At 41.5% G+C, this 21,041-nt stretch overlaps 1 protein-coding gene across 1 annotated transcript in view; it reads left to right on the top strand.

The window, feature by feature from the left end:
- adamts2a (ADAM metallopeptidase with thrombospondin type 1 motif, 2a) overlaps window positions 1–21,041 on the top strand; it is a 590,393-nt gene that overhangs the window by 281,082 nt on the left and 288,270 nt on the right. Inside the window, exon 3 of the mRNA XM_051934206.1 lies at window positions 9,519–9,681. Coding sequence (XP_051790166.1) covers window positions 9,519–9,681 — 163 coding nt within the window. The remainder of the gene's footprint in view (window positions 1–9,518; window positions 9,682–21,041) is intronic.

The following is a 21,041-nucleotide window of genomic DNA, read 5'->3' as shown; positions in this document are numbered from 1 at the left end:
AGAGGTTTAAACTGTCAGTTTCAACTGTAAGGAATGGAATCAGGAAATGGAAGGCCACAGGCACAGTTGCTGTTAAACCCAGCAGGTCTGGCAGGCCAAGAAAAATACAGGAGTGGCATATGAGTAGGATTGTGAAAATGGTGACAGACAACCCACAGATCACCTCCACAGACCTGCAAGAACATCTTGCTGCAGATGGTGTATCTGTACATCATTCTACAATTCAGCGCAATTTGCACAAAGAACATCTGTATGGCAGGGTGACGAGAAAGAAGCCCTTTCTGCATTCACGCCACAAACAGAGTCGCTTGTTGTATGCAAATGCTCATTTAGACAAGCCAGATTCATTTTGGAACAAAGTGCTTTGGACTGATGAGACACAAATGGAGTTGTTTTTTTCAAAATAAAAAGCGCTTTGCATGGCGGAAGAAGAACACCGCATTCCAAGAAAAACACCTGCTACCTACTGTCACATTTGGTGGAGGTTCCATCATGCTGTGGGGCTGTGTGCCTAGTTCAGGGACTGGGGCCCTTCTTAAAGTCGAGGGTCGGATGAATTCAACTCAATATCACCAATTCTTCAGGATAATGTTCAAGCATCAGTCACAAAGTTGGAGTTACGCAGGGGTTGGATATTCCAACAAGACAATGACCCAAAACACAGTTGGAAATCTACAAAGGCATTCATGAGGGAGGGAGAAGTACAATGTTCTGGAATGGCCGTCACAGTCCCCTAACTTGAATATCATTGAAAATCTATGGGATGATTTGAAGCAGGCTGTCCATAAAATTAAACTGAACTGGAGAGATTTTGTATGAAGAATGGTCAACAATACCTCCATCCAGAATCAGACACTCATCAGAGGCTATAGGAGGACAGCGTCTAGAGGCTGTTAGATTTGAAATGGAGGCTCAGCTAAGTATTGATGTCATATCTCTGTTGAGTGCCCACATTTATGCACCTGTCTAATTTTGTTATGATGCATATTGCATATTTTCTGTTAATCCAATAAATTTAACGTCACTGCTGAAATCCTACTGTGTCCATAAGGCATGTCAGATATTAAAAGGACGTTGCTACTTTGAAAGCTCAGCCAATGAGAAACAAAAATCCAAAGAATTAAGAGGGGTTCCCAAACTTTCATTTGACTGTAACTATTTTACATTACAGAGACTAATTAACCATATTAAAAAATAGTAAAACGTAATAAATTGAAAGAAAATTCTGTTTCATGTTGCTTTATTTGTTGTGTTACATGTTTTCGTTCTGTTTGGCTTTGAAATGAACACGTAAATACTTTTTAAACTTACACTTTTACTGTAAAACTTCAGTAAAAATAATATTTGGAATTCACTTTTCGTCTATCACATTGAATTTTGATTCCGTGTTTGGACTTTCATCTTGACAACACAACGTATAACTGCCTGTGAGTGAATTTCGTTTCTTTCTCTCTAATAAATAAACCGACTTTTTCGAATGTTTGTCCCTGTGATTTGTTAATTGTCACAGCTAAAACAATTCTAACGGTAAACTGTAAACGTTTTAATACGACTGGCATATCGAGATCTCCTTTGGTGTCTCATGTTAGATGTACTCCATTACCTTCTTGTCGCCTGTTAAAATTTTACATGTCAGAATTGTTCAACCGATTTTGAATACAACTAATCTTGTCGTATTGCACAGCCCATCACTCAGACATAAATTACGCAATTACATTACGATACGTCCTTCTTTCTACAGTAATTCGGCTGATGGAACACCAGACGGTGTTAACGGTTGTCGATATTCTTCATGATATTGTAAGTTGATGTTTTCATCTTCAGCACCATCACCACCAACTGTTTCAGCAGAGTCTATTGATACGCATTTAACCAACTTGCCGTGCAACCGATCAACAATTTTCACGTTAATTCGTTAGACTTCATCGTTTCTCAGTGCTAGGATTGCCCGTGTACTCATTTCTTCTGTTGATAACCCTTCAGGATGAAATTCTTCAATAAGATTTGGACATAATAATTCTTCTTTAATTGGGAACTTAAAGTGAGGAAAACGTAAAAATTTGTAAGAGCTGAGAGCGCAGGAAAAGCATTCACACCAATGAGAGGTGAGAGGACCGCGGGTATGGGCCGTGAACCGGAAATGGTGGAGAGGGCAGGAGTTGAAACGATCTCTTGGCAAAAGTCTTGTCTTGTCTCAAGATTTTCTTTCATAATAAAGAGACATTTTTCTCAAACAATAAAAAAATATGTTATTTTCCTCCCGGGTATTTCAGCTAGTAACTCTATAAACCCATATTATAAATTTTGTATCCTGACTCTGAAACGCGTCAGTTCTGCCACGGGTTTGTAAAAGAGCCCTGAGAAGTCTTCATGTGCATTGGCATCCCTCATAAGATTTTGACTGCTCAGGGCAGGCTCTTTATCTCTCACGTCATGAAGCAATTGCCTGAAAGTTTTACCATTGAGCTGTTACACTCCATGGTTTATCATCCACAAACGAATGGCCTGAATGAAACATTTTTATAAAACCGATGATTTGACGAGTCGCCCACGATGACCCAACCTCATGGGGGTGCAACATCTTACCGGGTTGAGTCCTTTCCAGCTACTCTTTGGCCGCCGACTGTGCGGTGCGTTGGACATTTTTTGCGAGACACCTCGAGGGTGGAACAGAAAGTCGGAAATGACATGAGGCCGTGCGTAGAATTCGCACTATAACATGACATAAGCACAAAAGCAGAAATGTGCGTACGCACAAAAAAAATCCAGATGCATAAATCTGTGCGTTCGCCAGCTTCCACGTTCTTCTGCTCCATAAATCCCGGTCAGCGTGGAAATTAATGCACGCGCACGCGCCTGCTGTCCCGCCCCAACTCCTCCCAGAATTACACCTCTTTGAATATGCAAATCAATATTAAAAGCCCTTAAGCTCAGCCTTCCGTGAAAAGACAACGGCAAAAGTAGGAGGGAAAATAAAAGAATTTCAGCGAATACCAAGTGGAGGCAAAGAAAAATGAACTATTTGTTGGTTTAGACAGTGATATAAACAACAAAAGGAAGTTGATTGAGTGACATAGCGTGTCGGAGAAACTCGAAGCTCAAGTTCACAAAGTCGCACAGTGCCCGAAATAAAAAAGAAGTGGTCAGATATCAAACTCGCCGTGAAAAGGCGTATAATATAAAAGCTTATTTTGGTATCAGAGGAAACAAAAAGGCACACAGTGGGAAAAAAGCAAAGAAATCTCTAAATTTCCACTTTAATCACGTAGTTTATTTTGCCATTAAAGTAGAACATCATGAACTTCATGTTAAAATCGTTTAATTTACTAGTTTCTCAAATCACATTGTAACTAAAGTAGCACGTTAATTGCTTTGTTTTGTATTTGATCTTCTATGTGCTCTATGTGTGTGAATCACTACGTGCTTCCGGGCTTTCTCTTCCACCGACAGGACACAGAATCCATCAAATTCGTAATATTACATCCATCCATCCATTTTCCATCCCGCTGAATCCGAACACAGGGTCACGGGGGTCTGCTGGAGCCAATCCCAGCCAACACAGGGCACAAGGCAGGAACCAAAAGCTCTCTGTGAATAATTAAAATACTGAGATGTATACTTGATATAATTTTCATGATGATAGGAGTTAAAGCATGTTATTAAACATGGGAACACGGTGGCACAGTGATTGTTCATGTCTCACACAAGATGCTTGCTGCGCCATGTGCGACCTTCGATGAATAGTTTATTGCTGCAGTACTGTCTCTTTCAAACGTACTAACCTCCAATTCCCGTCCTTCCTTTTCTTTCTCCAAATACCCAATCGCCACACAATCAGCTCTGTAATAGACGTTAAACCATCTGTAAGCTTAGAACACCAGTTCTTCAAAACTTTTAAGGAACATTGAAATATCTTCGTAGTTCATGTTTAATTATTCTATACATTCAGTGTCGCGTGAATACAGTGCAAGTCAGGAAAAATCCGTGAATGGAGGGGCAGATCCTTGCTGGCACTGTGTCCTCACATGTTTAATTATTAACAATATAGATTATTTAAATGAATAATATAATAAACATATTTTGTTGCATTTCATCTTAAAAATGATATTGTCATTATATGTAAATACGCGCTTTATAAAGTGGCTCAGGTTGTACAATATTATGACTGTATCGCAAGTTTACAGTGAAGTGATTGTTCACATAAGTACTAACAGTTCTACAAGGAGCACTTGATGGCTGATTGAGTGCTTTTAGAGTTCTTGAGATGAAACTGTTCGTGAACCGCGAGGTCCGTACAGGAAGGCTCTGAAGCGTTTGCCATATGAGAGAAGTTCAAATAGACTGTGTGCATGGCTGAGGCAGCGTGTGCTTGATGCTGTATACCAATAATTCTCTGCTGTAGATCTGTGATTCACACTCGGATACAGTGATATAAATACTCCGAGTGGTGCAGTGAGAGGAATATGGAAAAAGATGATCCGCTGTGGCAAATTCTAACGGGAGCAGCTAAAAGAAGAAAAAGAAGGTGCAGTGAGAGTAACAACGCTAAAGCAACTTTGGTATTTGGAATACTATAGCTTTTCCCTAGACCATTATATTGTTACAGGTTAATTACAATCAGATGCATTAAACTAATAAACGATATGTTAGTTTCAGTGTATATGATAAAGCTGCGTCAGGGATGTGGATGTAAAAAAGACAGTGGAACAGTAGCACTGCTTTGACGCTGGGTGCCGCCAGTTTGCAAAACCGAGCGGAGAACTTGCATACGCCAGGGTTGGAGCTACCATTGGAAATGTGCGTGGCTTTATGCCAAGTTTAGGTTTTATGCATCGCGATTTGAACGTGGAAACGTTCATACGTAACATTTTTGTGCATGCGCACCGTTTATACATGAGACCCCAGGTGAGGGTTAGTAACAAATTCCAACTATCATGTTACTTATCTTTTAGTGCTAATGACTAACAACAGAGATGCGGTCTGCACAGTTAATCAGCAGCTCTAATCAGGGTGTGCTGAACTGAAGTCGTCAGTCTTCAGCTAGGATTTAAAAGCTGAGACCGAAGGGGCATCTCTTGTAGTAGTAGCGATTTGGAGTGTAAGGTGACAGACATTCTGAGATATCGGTTGGAGCAGATTATTTTAAGCTTTGTAAGCCATCAGCAGGATTTTCTAGTCATTTCTGAATGGCACAGGTAACCAGTGTAGTGACACTAGGATTGGTGTGATGTGCTCGGATTTTCTTTTCCTAGTTAAGATTCTGACAGCTGCATTCTGCACTCGTTGCAGCCGACTGATGTCTTTGTTGGGTGGTCCCGAGAGGAGTGCGTTACAGTGATCTAGTCGCCTAAAAACAGCCACTTTTGTGACACACAGCGTCACTAAACGTGTCACCTTCTCTCGTCCTGGTTATTGAGCCGAGTCACGTGGCTCTCCCCGCTAGCTGCAGGGTCACTTAAAGCTGGCAGTTCTCAAAGCCGCCTGTTCTGCAGGCAGCCGTCGCCCGTAAAAAAAGGGATAGAAGAAATTCCATCAAGAGTCAGGTAATTTCTGCTGGTGAGTCAGTGCAGGGCTTGCACGCCGACCGGAGAAACCCTTCGTCTCTATTCAGAATGAATGACTCAGCCTCCATAAAGTGCTGTCTTATTTTCTTTCTACGCTTGCCAAGGAGTGAGAGAGAGAGAGAGAAACGGATGTTGAGAGAATCCCCAAGGTGACTCATCGAGGCAGACATGAAGCTTCTCCACTGTCGCTGATCTATAAGCCTATTTAGTGGAATTCCATCGGGGGGGACTTCTCTTCCGCTCTGCTGACTTAAGGAATTCCATTCTGCACTCCTCTGTCACCTTGCCTGATACGCTCACTCGGAAAATAAATAGATAAATAAATAATTAAACCAAACCCACACATTCTCCTGCACTTTGCCCAATGGGTTATTTTCTAGGAAAGCTATTTTTATCAATAAAGTTATTTAAAGCACCTTCATGGAACCGCCTGTGCTTTTTGAATAACCCTGAGGAGGGTTTGTTTTAAAGCACGGAAGTGGGATTGATTACACTCTTGTTTGATCTCTTGTCAGATTTTGATGGAACGCACTTCATAAAGTCATCGATCTTTGGACGTTTAAGTATTCACAGCCTTCACATCCATGTCTTTAACTGTCATCGCGCTCATGTGAATTGGAGACGTTCGACTGTAGTTCCACCCCAAGTCAAGAGGGGGGGCACCGTTATTCACATCTTGATCTCCCTCACCTCTTACATGAACTGCCATTTTATTTTTCAAAATTGAGGGGGTTTTCTTTTAGTTTTTGGAGTTACTGGGTCTTTCCTGATGTTACAAGGTAGTGGTGATGGCCAAATATGTCATCATTCCGGTTGTAGCACGATGGAAGAAGCTTGTATTTTTTTACATACTGTGAGATTACGATCACGTGATTTAAATGCTGTGACGGCGAAATTAAAATGGCAGGTATTGTTGGTTTGTGAAAAAAAAAAACAATATGGTGTATAGGAAGCTCAGAAAAAATTAAATCTAGAGATCGATAATTATAGGGGGGGGCGGCATCGTTTTCTCAATTTGTTGAAAACTTTAAAGATCTGACTTACTGGGTTCTTCCATAGTTGGTGAGATCTTCAGACCAGAGGCTCCGAATGTCAGGGGCCCGTAATGCCATTTCCATCTCCAACGACTTACATGGATTCACTCAACATACGGACTTGAGTCTGACATGACATCTTAGAACAGAAGAAATTTGACAGACCAGAGGAGACCATCATTTAACATAATGATTTTTATTCATATTTGTAAAGACACGCAAAGCACTGGGCATTAAACCTTGATCTTGGTTTTTATCAAGAGAGTATGACTTGATGTGCCTAACACAACCCATAATTAGGCTTCTAGTTCTTCTTGAGTAAGGTGGTGATCTTGGCCACGTGAAATGGCTGACAGTAAAAGAACTGTGACAACATCTGCTAACGGTGGAGCACCTTGCATAGTCCAATCTATCTATTATATAGTTGCTTTCTATCTATCTATCTATCTATCTATCTATCTATCTATCTATCTATCTATCTATCTATCTATCTATCTATCTATCTATCTATCTATCTATCTATCTATCTATCTATCTATCTATCTATAGTGCCATTCATATCTATCTATCTATCTATCTATCTATCTATCTATCTATCTATCTATCTATCTATCTATCTATCTATCTATCTATCTATCTATCTATCTATCTATTAGTTATATAGTGCCTTTCATATCTATCTATCTATCTATCTATCTATCTATCTATCTATCTATCTATCTATCTATCTATCTATCTATCTATCTATCTATCTATCTATTATTTATATAGTGCCTTTCATATCTATCTATCTATCTATCTATCTATCTATCTATCTATCTATCTATCTATCTATCTATCTATCTATCTATTAGTTATATAGTGCCTTTCATATCTATCTATCTATCTATCTATCTATCTATCTATCTATCTATCTATCTATCTATCTATCTATCTATTAGTTATATAGTGCCTTTCATATATCTATCTATCTATCTATCTATCTATCTATCTATCTATCTATCTATCTATCTATCTATCTATCTATCTATCTATAGTGCCATTCATATCTATCTATCTATCTATCTATCTATCTATCTATCTATCTATCTATCTATCTATCTATCTATCTATCTATCTATCTATCTATCTATTAGTTATATAGTGCCTTTCATATCTATCTATCTATCTATCTATCTATCTATCTATCTATCTATCTATCTATCTATCTATCTATCTATCTATCTATCTATCTATTAGTTATATAGTGCCTTTCATATCTATCTATCTATCTATCTATCTATCTATCTATCTATCTATCTATCTATCTATCTATCTATCTATCTATCTATCTATCTATAGTGCCATTCATATCTATCTATCTATCTATCTATCTATCTATCTATCTATCTATCTATCTATCTATCTATCTATCTATCTATCTATCTATTAGTTATATAGTGCCTTTCATATCTATCTATCTATCTATCTATCTATCTATCTATCTATCTATCTATCTATCTATCTATCTATTAGTTATATAGTGCCTTTCATATCTATCTATCTATCTATCTATCTATCTATCTATCTATCTATCTATCTATCTATCTATCTATCTATCTATCTATCTATTAGTTATATAGTGCCTTTCATATCTATCTATCTATCTATCTATCTATCTATCTATCTATCTATCTATCTATCTATCTATCTATCTATCTATCTATTAGTTATATAGTGCCTTTCATATCTATCTATCTATCTATCTATCTATCTATCTATCTATCTATCTATCTATCTATCTATCTATCTATCTATCTATCGTGCCATTCATATCTATCTATCTATCTATCTATCTATCTATCTATCTATCTATCTATCTATCTATCTATCTATCTATCTATCTATCTATCTATCTATCTATTAGTTATATAGTGCCTTTCATCTCTATCTATCTATCTATCTATCTATCTATCTATCTATCTATCTATCTATCTATCTATCTATCTATCTATCTATCTATTAGTTATATAGTGCCTTTCATATCTATCTATCTATCTATCTATCTATCTATCTATCTATCTATCTATCTATCTATCTATCTATCTATCTATCTATCTATCTATCTATCTATTAGTTATATAGTGCCTTTCATATCTATCTATCTATCTATCTATCTATCTATCTATCTATCTATCTATCTATCTATCTATCTATCTATCTATTAGTTATATAGTTCCTTTCATATCTATCTATCTATCTATCTATCTATCTATCTATCTATCTATCTATCTATCTATCTATCTATCTATCTATCTATCTATCTATCTATCTATTAGTTATATAGTGCCTTTCATATCTATCTATCTATCTATCTATCTATCTATCTATCTATCTATCTATCTATCTATCTATCTATCTATCTATTAGTTATATAGTGCCTTTCATATCTATCTATCTATCTATCTATCTATCTATCTATCTATCTATCTATCTATCTATCTATCTATCTATCTATCTATCTATCTATCTATCTATCTATCTATCATATAGCACCTTTCCTATCTTTCTGTCTGTCTAATTGACTTTAGGCCCCTTCAAATCTCGATGTGATGTTACTTTTAATAATCGGGGTGAATAGGATGGATGAGCTTGCCTGCCCTGTTCCTGTCACAATATTTTTTTAATTATTCATTATTATTTATTTCTAGATTCAGGTGTGATGTATTGAAGTTTCTGAGAATTTGTTTTCCGTTTGCAGTCTCATTTTCATGTGATAACTGCTTGTTCATCTCCCAACAAGACTTTTCTGGCATTACCGTTCCAGACCCCTTATCGATGAATGAACAGAAGTGAGTTAGCGTTACCCGCGGTGTGCAGCTCTTGCTTTTTTTCTTTTTGATACCTCATAACTCAAGGCTCGTGTTTGTTTGAATTTCAGGCTGGCATCATTCGAACGGAGCAGGAAGAATATTTTATCGAGCCCCTGGAGAAGAACATCCAGCTCATCGAGGAGGAGGCTGGCGGCCGACCCCACATCGTGTACCGCAAGTCTGCGATTAAGGAATTTCCAGCCAACAATACGGAGGATTTTCAAGCCAAAGGTCAGTGACTGCATGGATGTAATCCGCCATTTTGATTTTTAAAACATTTGTTGTCTATGCTGTGATTTGTTTGGGAAGTGAAGTCAGTAGAATTAAAGGCTGAACTTTCCACAGTATATGCAAGTGACGATGTTTTGGTTTATCGTAGACAGCACATTGTTGCCCACTTTAAAGTTTATTATATTTCTTCAATTTCTTACTCAATTTGGATGAAAAATGTTATTGCTGCTATTTCCCTATTTGTCAGATTGTCCCTTTTGCGCCTTCAATTGGTTCTAAGTGCAGCACTGGCGTCTCTCCACTCGCTACCGGTTTGGTTTGATTTTAAAAGTTTATTGTTAGGTTTTAAGGAGTTGTATGGATTCACCCCAAAATACTGTACATCTGTGATCTCCTTCATCCCATCTTGGAGGTCATCTGCTCAACTACTCCTTGCAATTCCAAGATGACGGCTGAAGTTCTGGGGTGACAGGGCTTTTCACTTGTAGCTCCTAGGCTTTGAAATGAACTTCCGCCCCGCCACATCAGATCTTCTCCTTCTATTGAGGTTTTGATGACTTGCTTAAAGAACCTGTGGGTAAGGTCGTCAAGATGGGGAAGATGGAAATGAAAAAGTCATGAATTACCTGTTTGACATAATTGTTTGCTTTATTTCAGTCTTAAATGTTCTTTTGGATGGCACTTTGGTACAATTTCTGTTGTTTATAGATGTGCTTTTGTAATTCAATTTGAGACATACAGTACATATAAATATATATATATTGTGAAAGAATAAGACATACTCCGATAAAGGTTTGGGGCAGCCACCCGTATAATCTCAAAATCCTTGGCTGCAAAGTTGCAATGAAGAGTAACAACACTGAAGTGCATACAAACGAGTCCAAAACCAGACTGAGGAATTAGGAAAGAGGGCAGGGTTTTAAAGGGGAAGACAGGAAGTGAGGTCATAAGGATCAGGGATGTGTTCGTTCTCCATTGGACCGAGCCCGGACGTGACGTCAGAGGGGCCGGAGCCAGTCAGGTCTCCTTCCATTGACTCGGTCCCGGAAATGATGTCACGAGAGCCAGGTGGAATCTCCCGGGAACAGTCTGCAGGCAAGAGAGAAAAAGAGTCAGTGCACTCCGCCACCTCCCGGCATGTATCAGAACTGCCATCCCTTAAGCCCTTTAGCTGCCTCCCATGTGCATGTGTGTGACAATATATATATATATATTGTACTGGTGGTTTGGCTTTCTGTTGCTCACGGAGTCCCAAATGAGGCACATGACTGGCATTGTGCGGTCAGTAACAGCACTACGGCCATGTGGCGCCATTACCCGAGGGTAAGTATAAAAAGTATATAGATGTATATACTGTATATTCATTTCTAAGAACTCCTCAAGATGTTGGAATGACCCAGAAAGCCATTTTTAACAGTAGGCTCTCGTTACTCCAGCGTGTCAGCTGCCTCGTGTCAGACCTTCCTTCCTACAGTCCAGTGATCTGACAAGACACATGACGAATGTAATGTAAAGATTGGCGGTAGTCAGATCATATTTTGTGTACGGACACATAAAGTCTGGAAAAAGATAAAACTGAGAAAGCAAACTAATAACGAAGTGCCCAGTGGCAGAATTTAAACAAGCGTTTACAGTAATAATACATCCTAATTTTACATAATAGTGCTGCTCTTCACCATTAATATCCCTCAAATACTGTGGTGGACAAATTGAAGGTCGCTTCTGATGCAGAAGAAACGGAGCCTCTGGCCAGACGTTTAATGGGATTTTACGAGGTGAATATTCCACTGAAGAACAACTAAAAATCTTGCAATAAAAAAGACTGACCAAGGACATTTGTCTGCTTCTCTGCAGGCTACATATCTGTTAATGTGCCAGAGCAGCTCGGGCCAAAGTTGTCACAAATCACACTAAAGTGTCTTCTACAACATCTGTCATAGAACACTTGATTTTATATTTTATATAATTTAAATATACACATGGCATGGATGGACTGGTATCTCTGTGGGGTTGAACAGAAGACCCATATAGATATATATAAACTGCTCAAAAAAAATGAAAGGAACACTTTGAAAACACATGAGATCTCAATGGGAAACAAATCCTGCTGGCCGTCTCTACTGCTATGGACTGATATGGTGATGTGTGAGGAACAAAAGGATGGAAATGAAAACGATGAACCGACAGAGGGACACCCTGAAAATCAAAGGGAAAAAATGATGCAGCAGGTGAGTCCATTTGGCCGAAATGTCATTGCAGCAACTCCAAATCGTACTCTATAGTTTGTATGCCCCCCCCCCCCCCCCACTCACATCTGACAACGTCCTAATGAGATGACGAATGGTGTCCTGGGGGATCTCCTCCCAGATCTGGACCAGGATATACTGAGCTCCTGGACAGGCATCGGATGGACCGAAACATAATGTCCCACCCAGAGGTGTTCAATTGGTTTGCGGTCAGGCGAGTTAGCGTAGTTTTGGGGGAACAGTCAATGGTATCAATTCCTTCATCCTCTCACCACATGAGGCCAGGCATTGTCGTGCACCAGGAGGAACCAGCATAGGGTGTGACAAGGGGTCCAAAGATTTCATCCCGATACCTAATGGCAGTCAAGGTGCCCACCATTATCTGGCCTGTAGAGGTCTGTGCGTCCCTCTATGGATATGCCACTCCAGATGTACCATCACTGACTCACCACTAGACCGGTCATGCTGAACAATGTCACAGGCAGCATAATGTTCTCCACAGCTTCTCCAGACCCACATGTGCTCAGGGTTGAACCTGCTCTCATCTGTGAAAAGCACAGGGTGCCTGCCAGAGGTGGACCTGCCAGTTCTGGTATTCTATGGCAGATGCCAATTGAGCCCACTAGAGGACATCGGGCCCTCAGGCCTACCCTCATGAAGTCTGTATCTGATTGTTTGCTCAGAGACATTCACACCAGTGTTCTGTCTGCCTTCTGGAGGTCATTTTGTAGGCTCTGCCAGTGCTCATCCTGTTGCCCAAAGGAACAGATAGCGGTGGGTCCTGCTGATGGGTTAAGGACCTTCTGCGAGGGGCCCTGTCCAGCTCTCCTAGAGGAACTGCCTACCTGTCTCCTGGAATCTCCTCCATGCCTTTGAGACTGTGCTGGCAGACAGCAAAGCTTCTGGCAATGCCGCATATTGATGTTCCATCCTACCTGTGCCAGCTCTGTAGGGTCCAGGTATGGCCTCATGCTACCAGTAATGACACTGACCGTAGCCAAATGCAAAACAAGTGACAAAACAGGTGAGGAGGGAAAAATGTCAGTGGCCTCCCACCTCCTGTTAAACCATTCATTCCTGTTTTGGGGCTCGTCTCTGTGTTGCCCCCCACTCTAGTGCATCAAAGCAGCTGAAACTGATGAACAAGCCCCTCTGCTACTTCACTGAGCAGATCAATAGCCCAGAAGTGTCATTGACTTGATGCTTACTGTCATTACAATGGACTCCTTTCATTTTTTGAGCAGTGTAGATATACAGTGGGTACGGAAAGTTTTCAGACCCCCTTCAATTTTTCACTGTTTGTTATATTGCAGCCATTTGCTAAAATCATTTAAATTAATTTATTCCCTCATTAATGTACACACAGCACCCCATATTGACAGACAAAAAAAAAGAATTTTTGAAATTATTGCAGATTTATTAAAAAAGAAAAACTGAAATATCACATGGTCCTAAGTATTCAGACCCTTTGCTCAGTATTTAGTAGAAGCCCCCTTTTGAGCTAATACTGCCATGAGTCTTCTTAGGAAAGATGCAACAAGTTTTTCACACCTGGATTTGGGGATCCTCTGCCATTCCTCCTTGCAGATCCTCTCCAGTTCTGTCAGGTTGGATGGTAAACGTTGGTGGACAGCCATTTTTAGGTCTCTCCAGAGATGCTCAATTGGGTTTAAGTCAGGGCTCTGGCTGGGCCATTCAAGAACAGTCACAGAGTTGTTGTGAAGCCACTCCTTCGTTATTTTAGCTGTGTGCTTAGGGTCATTGTCTTGTTGGAAGGTAAACCTTCGGCCCAGTCTGAGGTCCTTAGCACTCTGGAGAAGGTTTTTGTCCAGGATATCCCTGTACTTGGCCGCATTCATCTTTCCCTCGATTGCAACCAGTCGTCCTGTCCCTGCAGCTGAAAAACACCCCCCACAGCATGATGCTGCCACCGCCATGCTTCACTGTGGGGACTGTATTGGACAAGTGATGAACAGTGCCTGGTTGTCTTCATACATACCGCTTAGAATTAAGGCCAAAAAGTTCTATCTTGGTCTCATCAGACCAGAGAATCTTATTTCTCACCATCTCAGAGTCCTTCAGGTGTCTTTTAGCAAACTCCATGCGGGCTGTCATGTGTCTTGCACTGAGGAGAGGCTTCCGACAGGCCACTCTGCCATAAAGCCCTGACTGGTGGAGGGCTGCAGTGATGGTTGACTTTCTACAACTTTCTCCCATCTCCTGACTGCATCTCTGGAGCTCAGCCAAAGTGATCTTTGGGTTCTTCTTTACCTCTCTCACCAAGGCTCTTCCCCCCCGGTAGCTCAGCTTGGCCGGACGGCCAGCTCTAGGAAGGGTTCTGGTCGTCCCAAACGTCTTCCATTTAAGGATTATGGAGGCCACTGTGCTCTTGGGAACCTTAAGTGCAGCAGAAATTTTTTTGTAACCTTGGCCAGATCTGTGCCTTGCCACAATTCTGTCTCTGAGCTATTCAGGCAGTTCCTTTGACCTCATGATTCTCATTTGCTCTGACATGCATTGTGAGCTGTAAGGTCTTATATAGACGGGTGTGTGGCTTTCCTAATCGAGTCCAATCAGTATCATCACACACAGCTGGACTCAAATGAAGGTGATCTCAAGGATGATCAGAAGAAATGGAAAGCACCGGAGTTAAATATATGAGTGTCACAGCAAAGGGTCTGAATACTTAGGACCATGTGATATTTCAGTTTTTCTTTTTTAATAAATCTGCAACAATTTCAAAAATTCTTTTTTTTGTCTGTCAATATGGGGTGCTGTGTGTACATTAATGAGGGAAAAAATTAATTTAAATGATTTTAGCAAATGGCTGCAATATAACAAAGAGTGAAAGTTGAAGGGGGTCTGAATACTTTCCATACCCACTGTATATACAGTCTATACTGTAAAAGAGTGAGTCTCAACGTACTGTTTATTGTCCCTGGTTGCAAAAAGGTTTTTGAAATAAGCACTGATGTGAACTGATCTGGTGGTGGAGAAGATGGCGGTTTTAAATGGTGAGGCCAAAAGTGATGTCACTCTTAGTGCCGGAACCACAAGTGACATTTTCCTTGGTGCCGGAACCAGAAGTGATGTTGTTGTTAAATCAGGCAGAATAAGGTTTAGCGCACCCTGCTACCCCCTGGCCTGACAGATAATTACCTTCACTTGGTCCAGTCAGCTTCGTACTAATCGCACATTTGTTGCAATATATATGTTACCGGCAATTTATGAGAGGTAGACATTGTATAGAATGCCAAAAATTGGACGTCAAAGTATGAAACAATTAATATGTCAAACATTTCCTAGGCATTCTATGCAATGCCAGAAGACCAACCGGTAAAGTATAAAATAGTCCCGCTAATGACGTTTCTAATGTCACGTGACTTCCGACGCTCGCCTCAGACGGAGAATTCCCCATTTGCATTTCAGTCTTTGTTCGGAAGTTTGAATTTGTTTAGCAGGGACTCTAGCCCATACTGTGCTGTATGAAAATGGAAGAGCAAGGTGAATCATGGCATGTTGACATGCAACGACGATTCTACGATGAACTGTCTAAAGTGCAAGCCAATGCTGCAAATAAAGCCTTTTCATGACTCTCTTTTAACACTTTGCCTAAATAGCATTTGTCATTCTATACAATGCCTAGGGAAAGTATACAGTGCATCCAGAAAGTATTCACAGCGCTTCATCACTTTCTCCACATTTTCTTATGTTACAGCCTTATTCCAAAATGGATTAAATTCATTTTTTTTTTTCCTCAGAATTCTACACACAACACCCCATAATGACAACGTGAAAAAAGTTTACTTGAGGTTTTGGCAAATTTATTAAAAATAAAAAATTGAGAAAGCACATGTCCATAAGTATTCACAGCCTTTGCCATGATGCTCCAAATTGAGCTCAGGTGCCTCCTGTTTCCCCTGATCATCCTTGAGATGTTTCTGCAGCTTCATTGGAGTCCACCTGTGGTAAATTCAGTTGACTGGACCTGATTTGGAAAGGCACACACCTGTCTATATAAGGTCCCACAGTTGACAGTTCATGTCAGAGCACAAACCAAGCATGAAGTTAAAGGAATTGTCTGTAGACCTCCGAGACAGGATTGTCTCGAGGCACAAATCTGGGGAAGGTTACAGAAAAATTACTGCTGCTTTGAAGGTCCCAATGAGCACAGTGGCCTCCATCATCCGTAAGTGGAAGAAGTTCGAAACCACCAGGACTCTTCCTAGAGCTGGCCGGGCATCTAAACTGAGCGATCGGGTGAGAAGGGCCTTAGTCAGGGAGGTGACCAAGAACCTGATGGTCACTCTGTCAGAGCTCCAGAGGTCCTCTGTGGAGAGAGGAGAACCTTCCAGAAGGACAACCATCTCTGCAACAATCCACCAATCAGGCCTGTATGGTAGAGTGGCCAGACGGAAGCCACTCCTTAGTAAAAGGCACATGGCAGCCCGCCTGGAGTTTGCCAAAAGGCACCTGAAGGACTCTCAGACCATGAGAAAGAAAATTCTCTGGTCTGATGAGACAAAGATTGAACTCTTTGGTGTGAATGCCAGGCGTCACGTTTGGAGGAAACCAGGCACCACTCATCACCAGGCCAATACCATCCCTACAGTGAAGCATGGTGGTGGCAGCATCATGCTGTGGGGACTGGAAGACTAGTCAGGATAAAGGGAAAGATGACTGCAGCAATGTACAGAGACATCCTGGATGAAAACCTGCTCCAGAGCGCTCTTGACCTCAGACTGGGGCGACGGTTCATCTTTCAGCAGGACAACGACCCTAAGCACACAGCCAAGATATCAAAGGAGTGGCTTCAGGACAACTCTGTGAATGTCCTTGAGTGGCCCAGCCAAAGCCCAGACTTGAATCCGATTGAACATCTCTGGAGAGATCTTAAAATGGCTGTGCACCGACGCTTCCCATCCAACCTGATGGAGCTTGAGAGGAGCTGCAAAGAGGAATGGGCCAAACTGGCCAAGGATAGGTGTGCCAAGCTTGTGGCATCATATTCAAAAAGACTTGAGATTGGAATTGCTGCCAAAGGGGCATCGACAAAGTACTGAGCAAAGGCTGTGAATACTTATGGACATGGGATTTCTCAGTTTTTTTATTTTTAATAAATTTGTCAAAACCTCAAGTAAACTTTTTTCACGTTGTCATTATGGGGTGTTGTGTGTAGAATTCTGAGGAAAAAAATGAATTTAATCCATTTTGGAATAAGGCTGTAACATAACAAAATGTGCAAAAAGTGATGCGCTGGGAATACTTTCCGGATGCACTGTATATACAGTAGACCCCCGTGAAATTGCGGTTCAGAGTTCGTGGCCTCAGTCATTCGCTGATTTTTCCTTAGAACCTACCTAATAATTGTCAGCGGAAACTGCAAGTATTTGTAATATTGTAGCAATTTCTCCGATGGGTTTTTTCTGTTTTCGCAGCTTAAGGATGGCTTCTTTCACCTGCATGGAGAGCTCCTTTGACCGCATGTTGTGTGTTCACAGCAAAATCTTCCACATGCAAGCACCACACCTCAAATCAGCTCCAGACCTTTTATCTATTTAATTGATATGACATAACGACGAACTTGCAGACACCTGCCCATGAAATAGCCTTTGAGTCAATTGTCCAATTACTTTTGAGCCCCTGAAATGAAGGGATTGTGTTCAAAAAATGCTTTAGTTGCCTCACATTTTTATACAATTGTTTTGTTCACCCCACTGAATTAAAGCTGAAAGTCTGCACTTCAACTGCATCGGAGTTGTTTCATTTCAAATTCATTGTGGTAATGTACAGAACCAAAATGAGAAAAAAGTTGTCTCTGTCCAAATATTTATGGACCTAACTGTATGCCCTTCTGGCACCAACTCTCTTCCCTTGAAGCTTCGTTCTCTTCCTCCCAATTCTGGCCACTGAGTGGTGGTTGCTGGCCCTTTTTATAGCCCACCCTGAAGTGCTCCAGTTTCTTGATCACCTGCCTCTGATTGCACTTGTCCAGGCCGGCTCAGGGACCCATGCAACACCCCCTGGCAGCCACCCCAGATCCCAACAGGGCTGTGGAGAACTCCATCTCCCATGAAGCCCTGCGGGAAACTGAGACACCATCGTCAGCCAGGGAGGCTGCCACCAAGCGTCCCAGGGGAGAGACGCCCATGGTTGCTCCCCCGGAACATATGTAGAAGGGGCGTCCCGGCCGGGCATGGGATCCGGCTGCCCGCCACAGTGTGTAGAGGACTACATCTGTTCCTGCTCTTGTAAGTGGCCTAGCGTAAAGGCGTCAGCCAGATGAACACCAGACGTAGTAATAAACCGAGGTTCTGTTACTTCAGGGTATTGACTGAAAGGCAGAGAGTTTGGCTGGGGACGCTGGGTAGCCCCTCATCCCTCTCAGTGAGGTACCCTTTTCTGCTGTAGCAACAGCTGAACTGAGAAATGGGTTTTTTTTGGGTCAGTACATTTATGTTGTAATTTTCTACATTTCCACTCTGTCCCCTTCTGCGAATTAAGTTCACATAATTTATTAGAAAAGAAAAGAAATCAAAGTGGGTTGCACATTTTTCAGGCTCTGTGATGGAACATGTAGGGAGCATCATAACAAAACCCCACCTAGAAGACCACTGTAAGTGTCTCCATTCACATCATGTCATCCATCGCCAAGAAAGAAAAGACACAGCCGGTCCCCTCTCACCCCCTGGCACAGTCTTAATATGTCACACAGATCTGGCCGTCACTTGCTTGTCACACTTCTCCAAAGGTGTGATTCTTGTCTTGTCAGCCCCGCAGACCTTGGGGGGGCCTGTAAATGGCATTTCTACTCCCAATTACTTATTTCAAGGCATGGGGCAAATTAGAAAGTAAGACCCCAGTAAATCAAGGAGACTGCATCAGCAAGGCTAATAATTACATATCTGCACAATTTTAATAATCAGGAAAACCTGGGCTCAAACCATCCATCCATCCATCCATTTTCCAACCCGCTGAATCCGAACACAGGGTCACGGGGGTCTGCTGGAGCCAATCCCAGCCAACACAGGGCACAAGGCAGGAAACAATAGTAAGCCAATAATAATAAGGCAGATGCACAATTATATCGGGGGGATATGCAACTTGAAAGCCCAGCCATATCCTTAAGACAACTGGAAGCCCCTGCCCCTCCTATACCACTAATGAACAGACAATTGCCACCATTCTGACCTGCTGTAGTGCTCTGTGTCATCGTTCTCACTCCGCTTATCCTGATTAGGGACATGGTGACAACACGTTGAGCTGGAATTCTGGAATTCCCAGATGCTCCATGGCCAAGCAAGAGAGCTGGAATTCCTCCAGCATGTCCCAAGTCGGCCCCTTGGTTTTCTCCCAGAGGGCATCCTAACTAAATGTGAAGTCCACGTCAAGTGGCTCACAGTAGAAATAAAATAGAATGGATGGCAGAGGAGGCTCTCAGTGGGCTGGAACAACATTGTTTGTCAAGGACTTAGAAAGACAAAGCATAAAAGCACAGGACAAGACATGAAAAATCAAAACACTAAATGAGTCCAAACCATAAGACCAAGAAGCCAAATCGTCAAATCTTAATAATACATAATCAAAGGTGAAGAACCACACAAGTAAGTCAGCAGAGTTGTGGCACAAAGGGGGTTGTCAGGCACAAAAGCAGGCCTACACCTTCACTGGCCAGTCTGAAACAAAAAGCTCCCCTTCATCCAGCTAGTCCCTCCGCCATCCCCAACAACTACCTTGTAGTGGGGCTACATAGTAGTAATAGTGTTGTCAGTGTTAGTACCACGTGCGTCTTGTTTCCATCGTCCCGTTTGCTGTTTGTGTGTCAGTGAATGTCGTCCCCGTAAAGGGGGACGGATGATGGGAGGAGACCGCAGTCTCAATCCTGGAAAACACCTGCTTGCTATTAATCAATTACATCCATCACGGGGCTATTTAAGTAATCAGGAGGGAACAGAAAAAGGAGGAAGGAGACGAGAGAAGGAGACTTTTCATTTTCATGACCACGAGCCATCTGTACCTGCTGTATTCCACATCGCGCATTTTCATCCAGTTTGTTTTTCAATCCGCCGGGCTTATTTCAATACACTCATCACGAGAGACCCCGGGGTCGGACTTCATCATCCACCACGCGCCGAGGATTCACGGTGAGGCTGCTCCATTTTGTTCCGGGAAATACAGACACTCCACGTATCGGTTAACCAGTCAGCTGCATTTCAGGACAATTATTTATTCAGACTCAAGTTCACGACCATTCAGTTCCGTATTTGTGTTGTTTGTTATGTGTTACAAGGGCACAGGAGGGTTTATTGTGTGTGTGTATATATATGGCGTTGTTGCTTTGGTGGAGGGATATATATATATATATATATATATATATATATATATATATATATATATATATATTTATTCTGCAATTTTTCTTGTTATTGCTCATTTAATATAATTAATTACCAATTTTTACATATCATCTCTTTTTTGCATGCTTGATTAAACCGTCGATTGTGGGGAAAATTTTCATTTGTTAGAGGTACGGCTTGTTATTTAGATTCAGCTGAGTAATTTATCCAGGCCACAGGGCTTGGAGGTGTAGCTGCCGGCCAGGTAAGGGGTCGGCCGTTACAACCTGATGGCTTCGGCCTACACAGGCCTAGAGAAACAGATCTTGCTTTTAAATTGCAAACATACAAAGACATTGCCAAAATGTAAAGGGGTTGTCAAGCCTTCCAAAAAGAGGCATAAAAGCAGGCCTGAGCCTTCACTGTCCAGCCCATAGAGGGTTCACCCCAATCCAGCTAGACATCGAACAACTACCTGGTGGCTTCGGCCTACACGGGCCCATAAAGGAGAGCTGGCTTTAAATTTTAAAACTATAAAGAAACTCATAAAGGGAAGGAACGGTCAAACTCTGGCATGAACATTTTTATGGAGTTGGAGAAACAATGGTGTTGTGAGCTGGAGCCTCACACATGACAAAAATGGGTTGTCAGGCCTTCCACAAAAAGGTGCAAACGTAGGCCTGGGCCTTAACTGTCCAGCGCATTAACCCTTTAACCGCCAACTCCCTAAATATTCCCCAAGCCAGGCGAAATCTGAACAATTTTTGTTTTTTTACTT

This window comes from Erpetoichthys calabaricus, chromosome 11 (assembly GCF_900747795.2).
Source record: "Erpetoichthys calabaricus chromosome 11, fErpCal1.3, whole genome shotgun sequence".
Classification (NCBI taxonomy): domain Eukaryota; kingdom Metazoa; phylum Chordata; class Cladistia; order Polypteriformes; family Polypteridae; genus Erpetoichthys; species Erpetoichthys calabaricus.
Note: the sequence above shows the minus strand (reverse complement) of the source record. Positions and strands in the feature narration are given on the sequence as shown.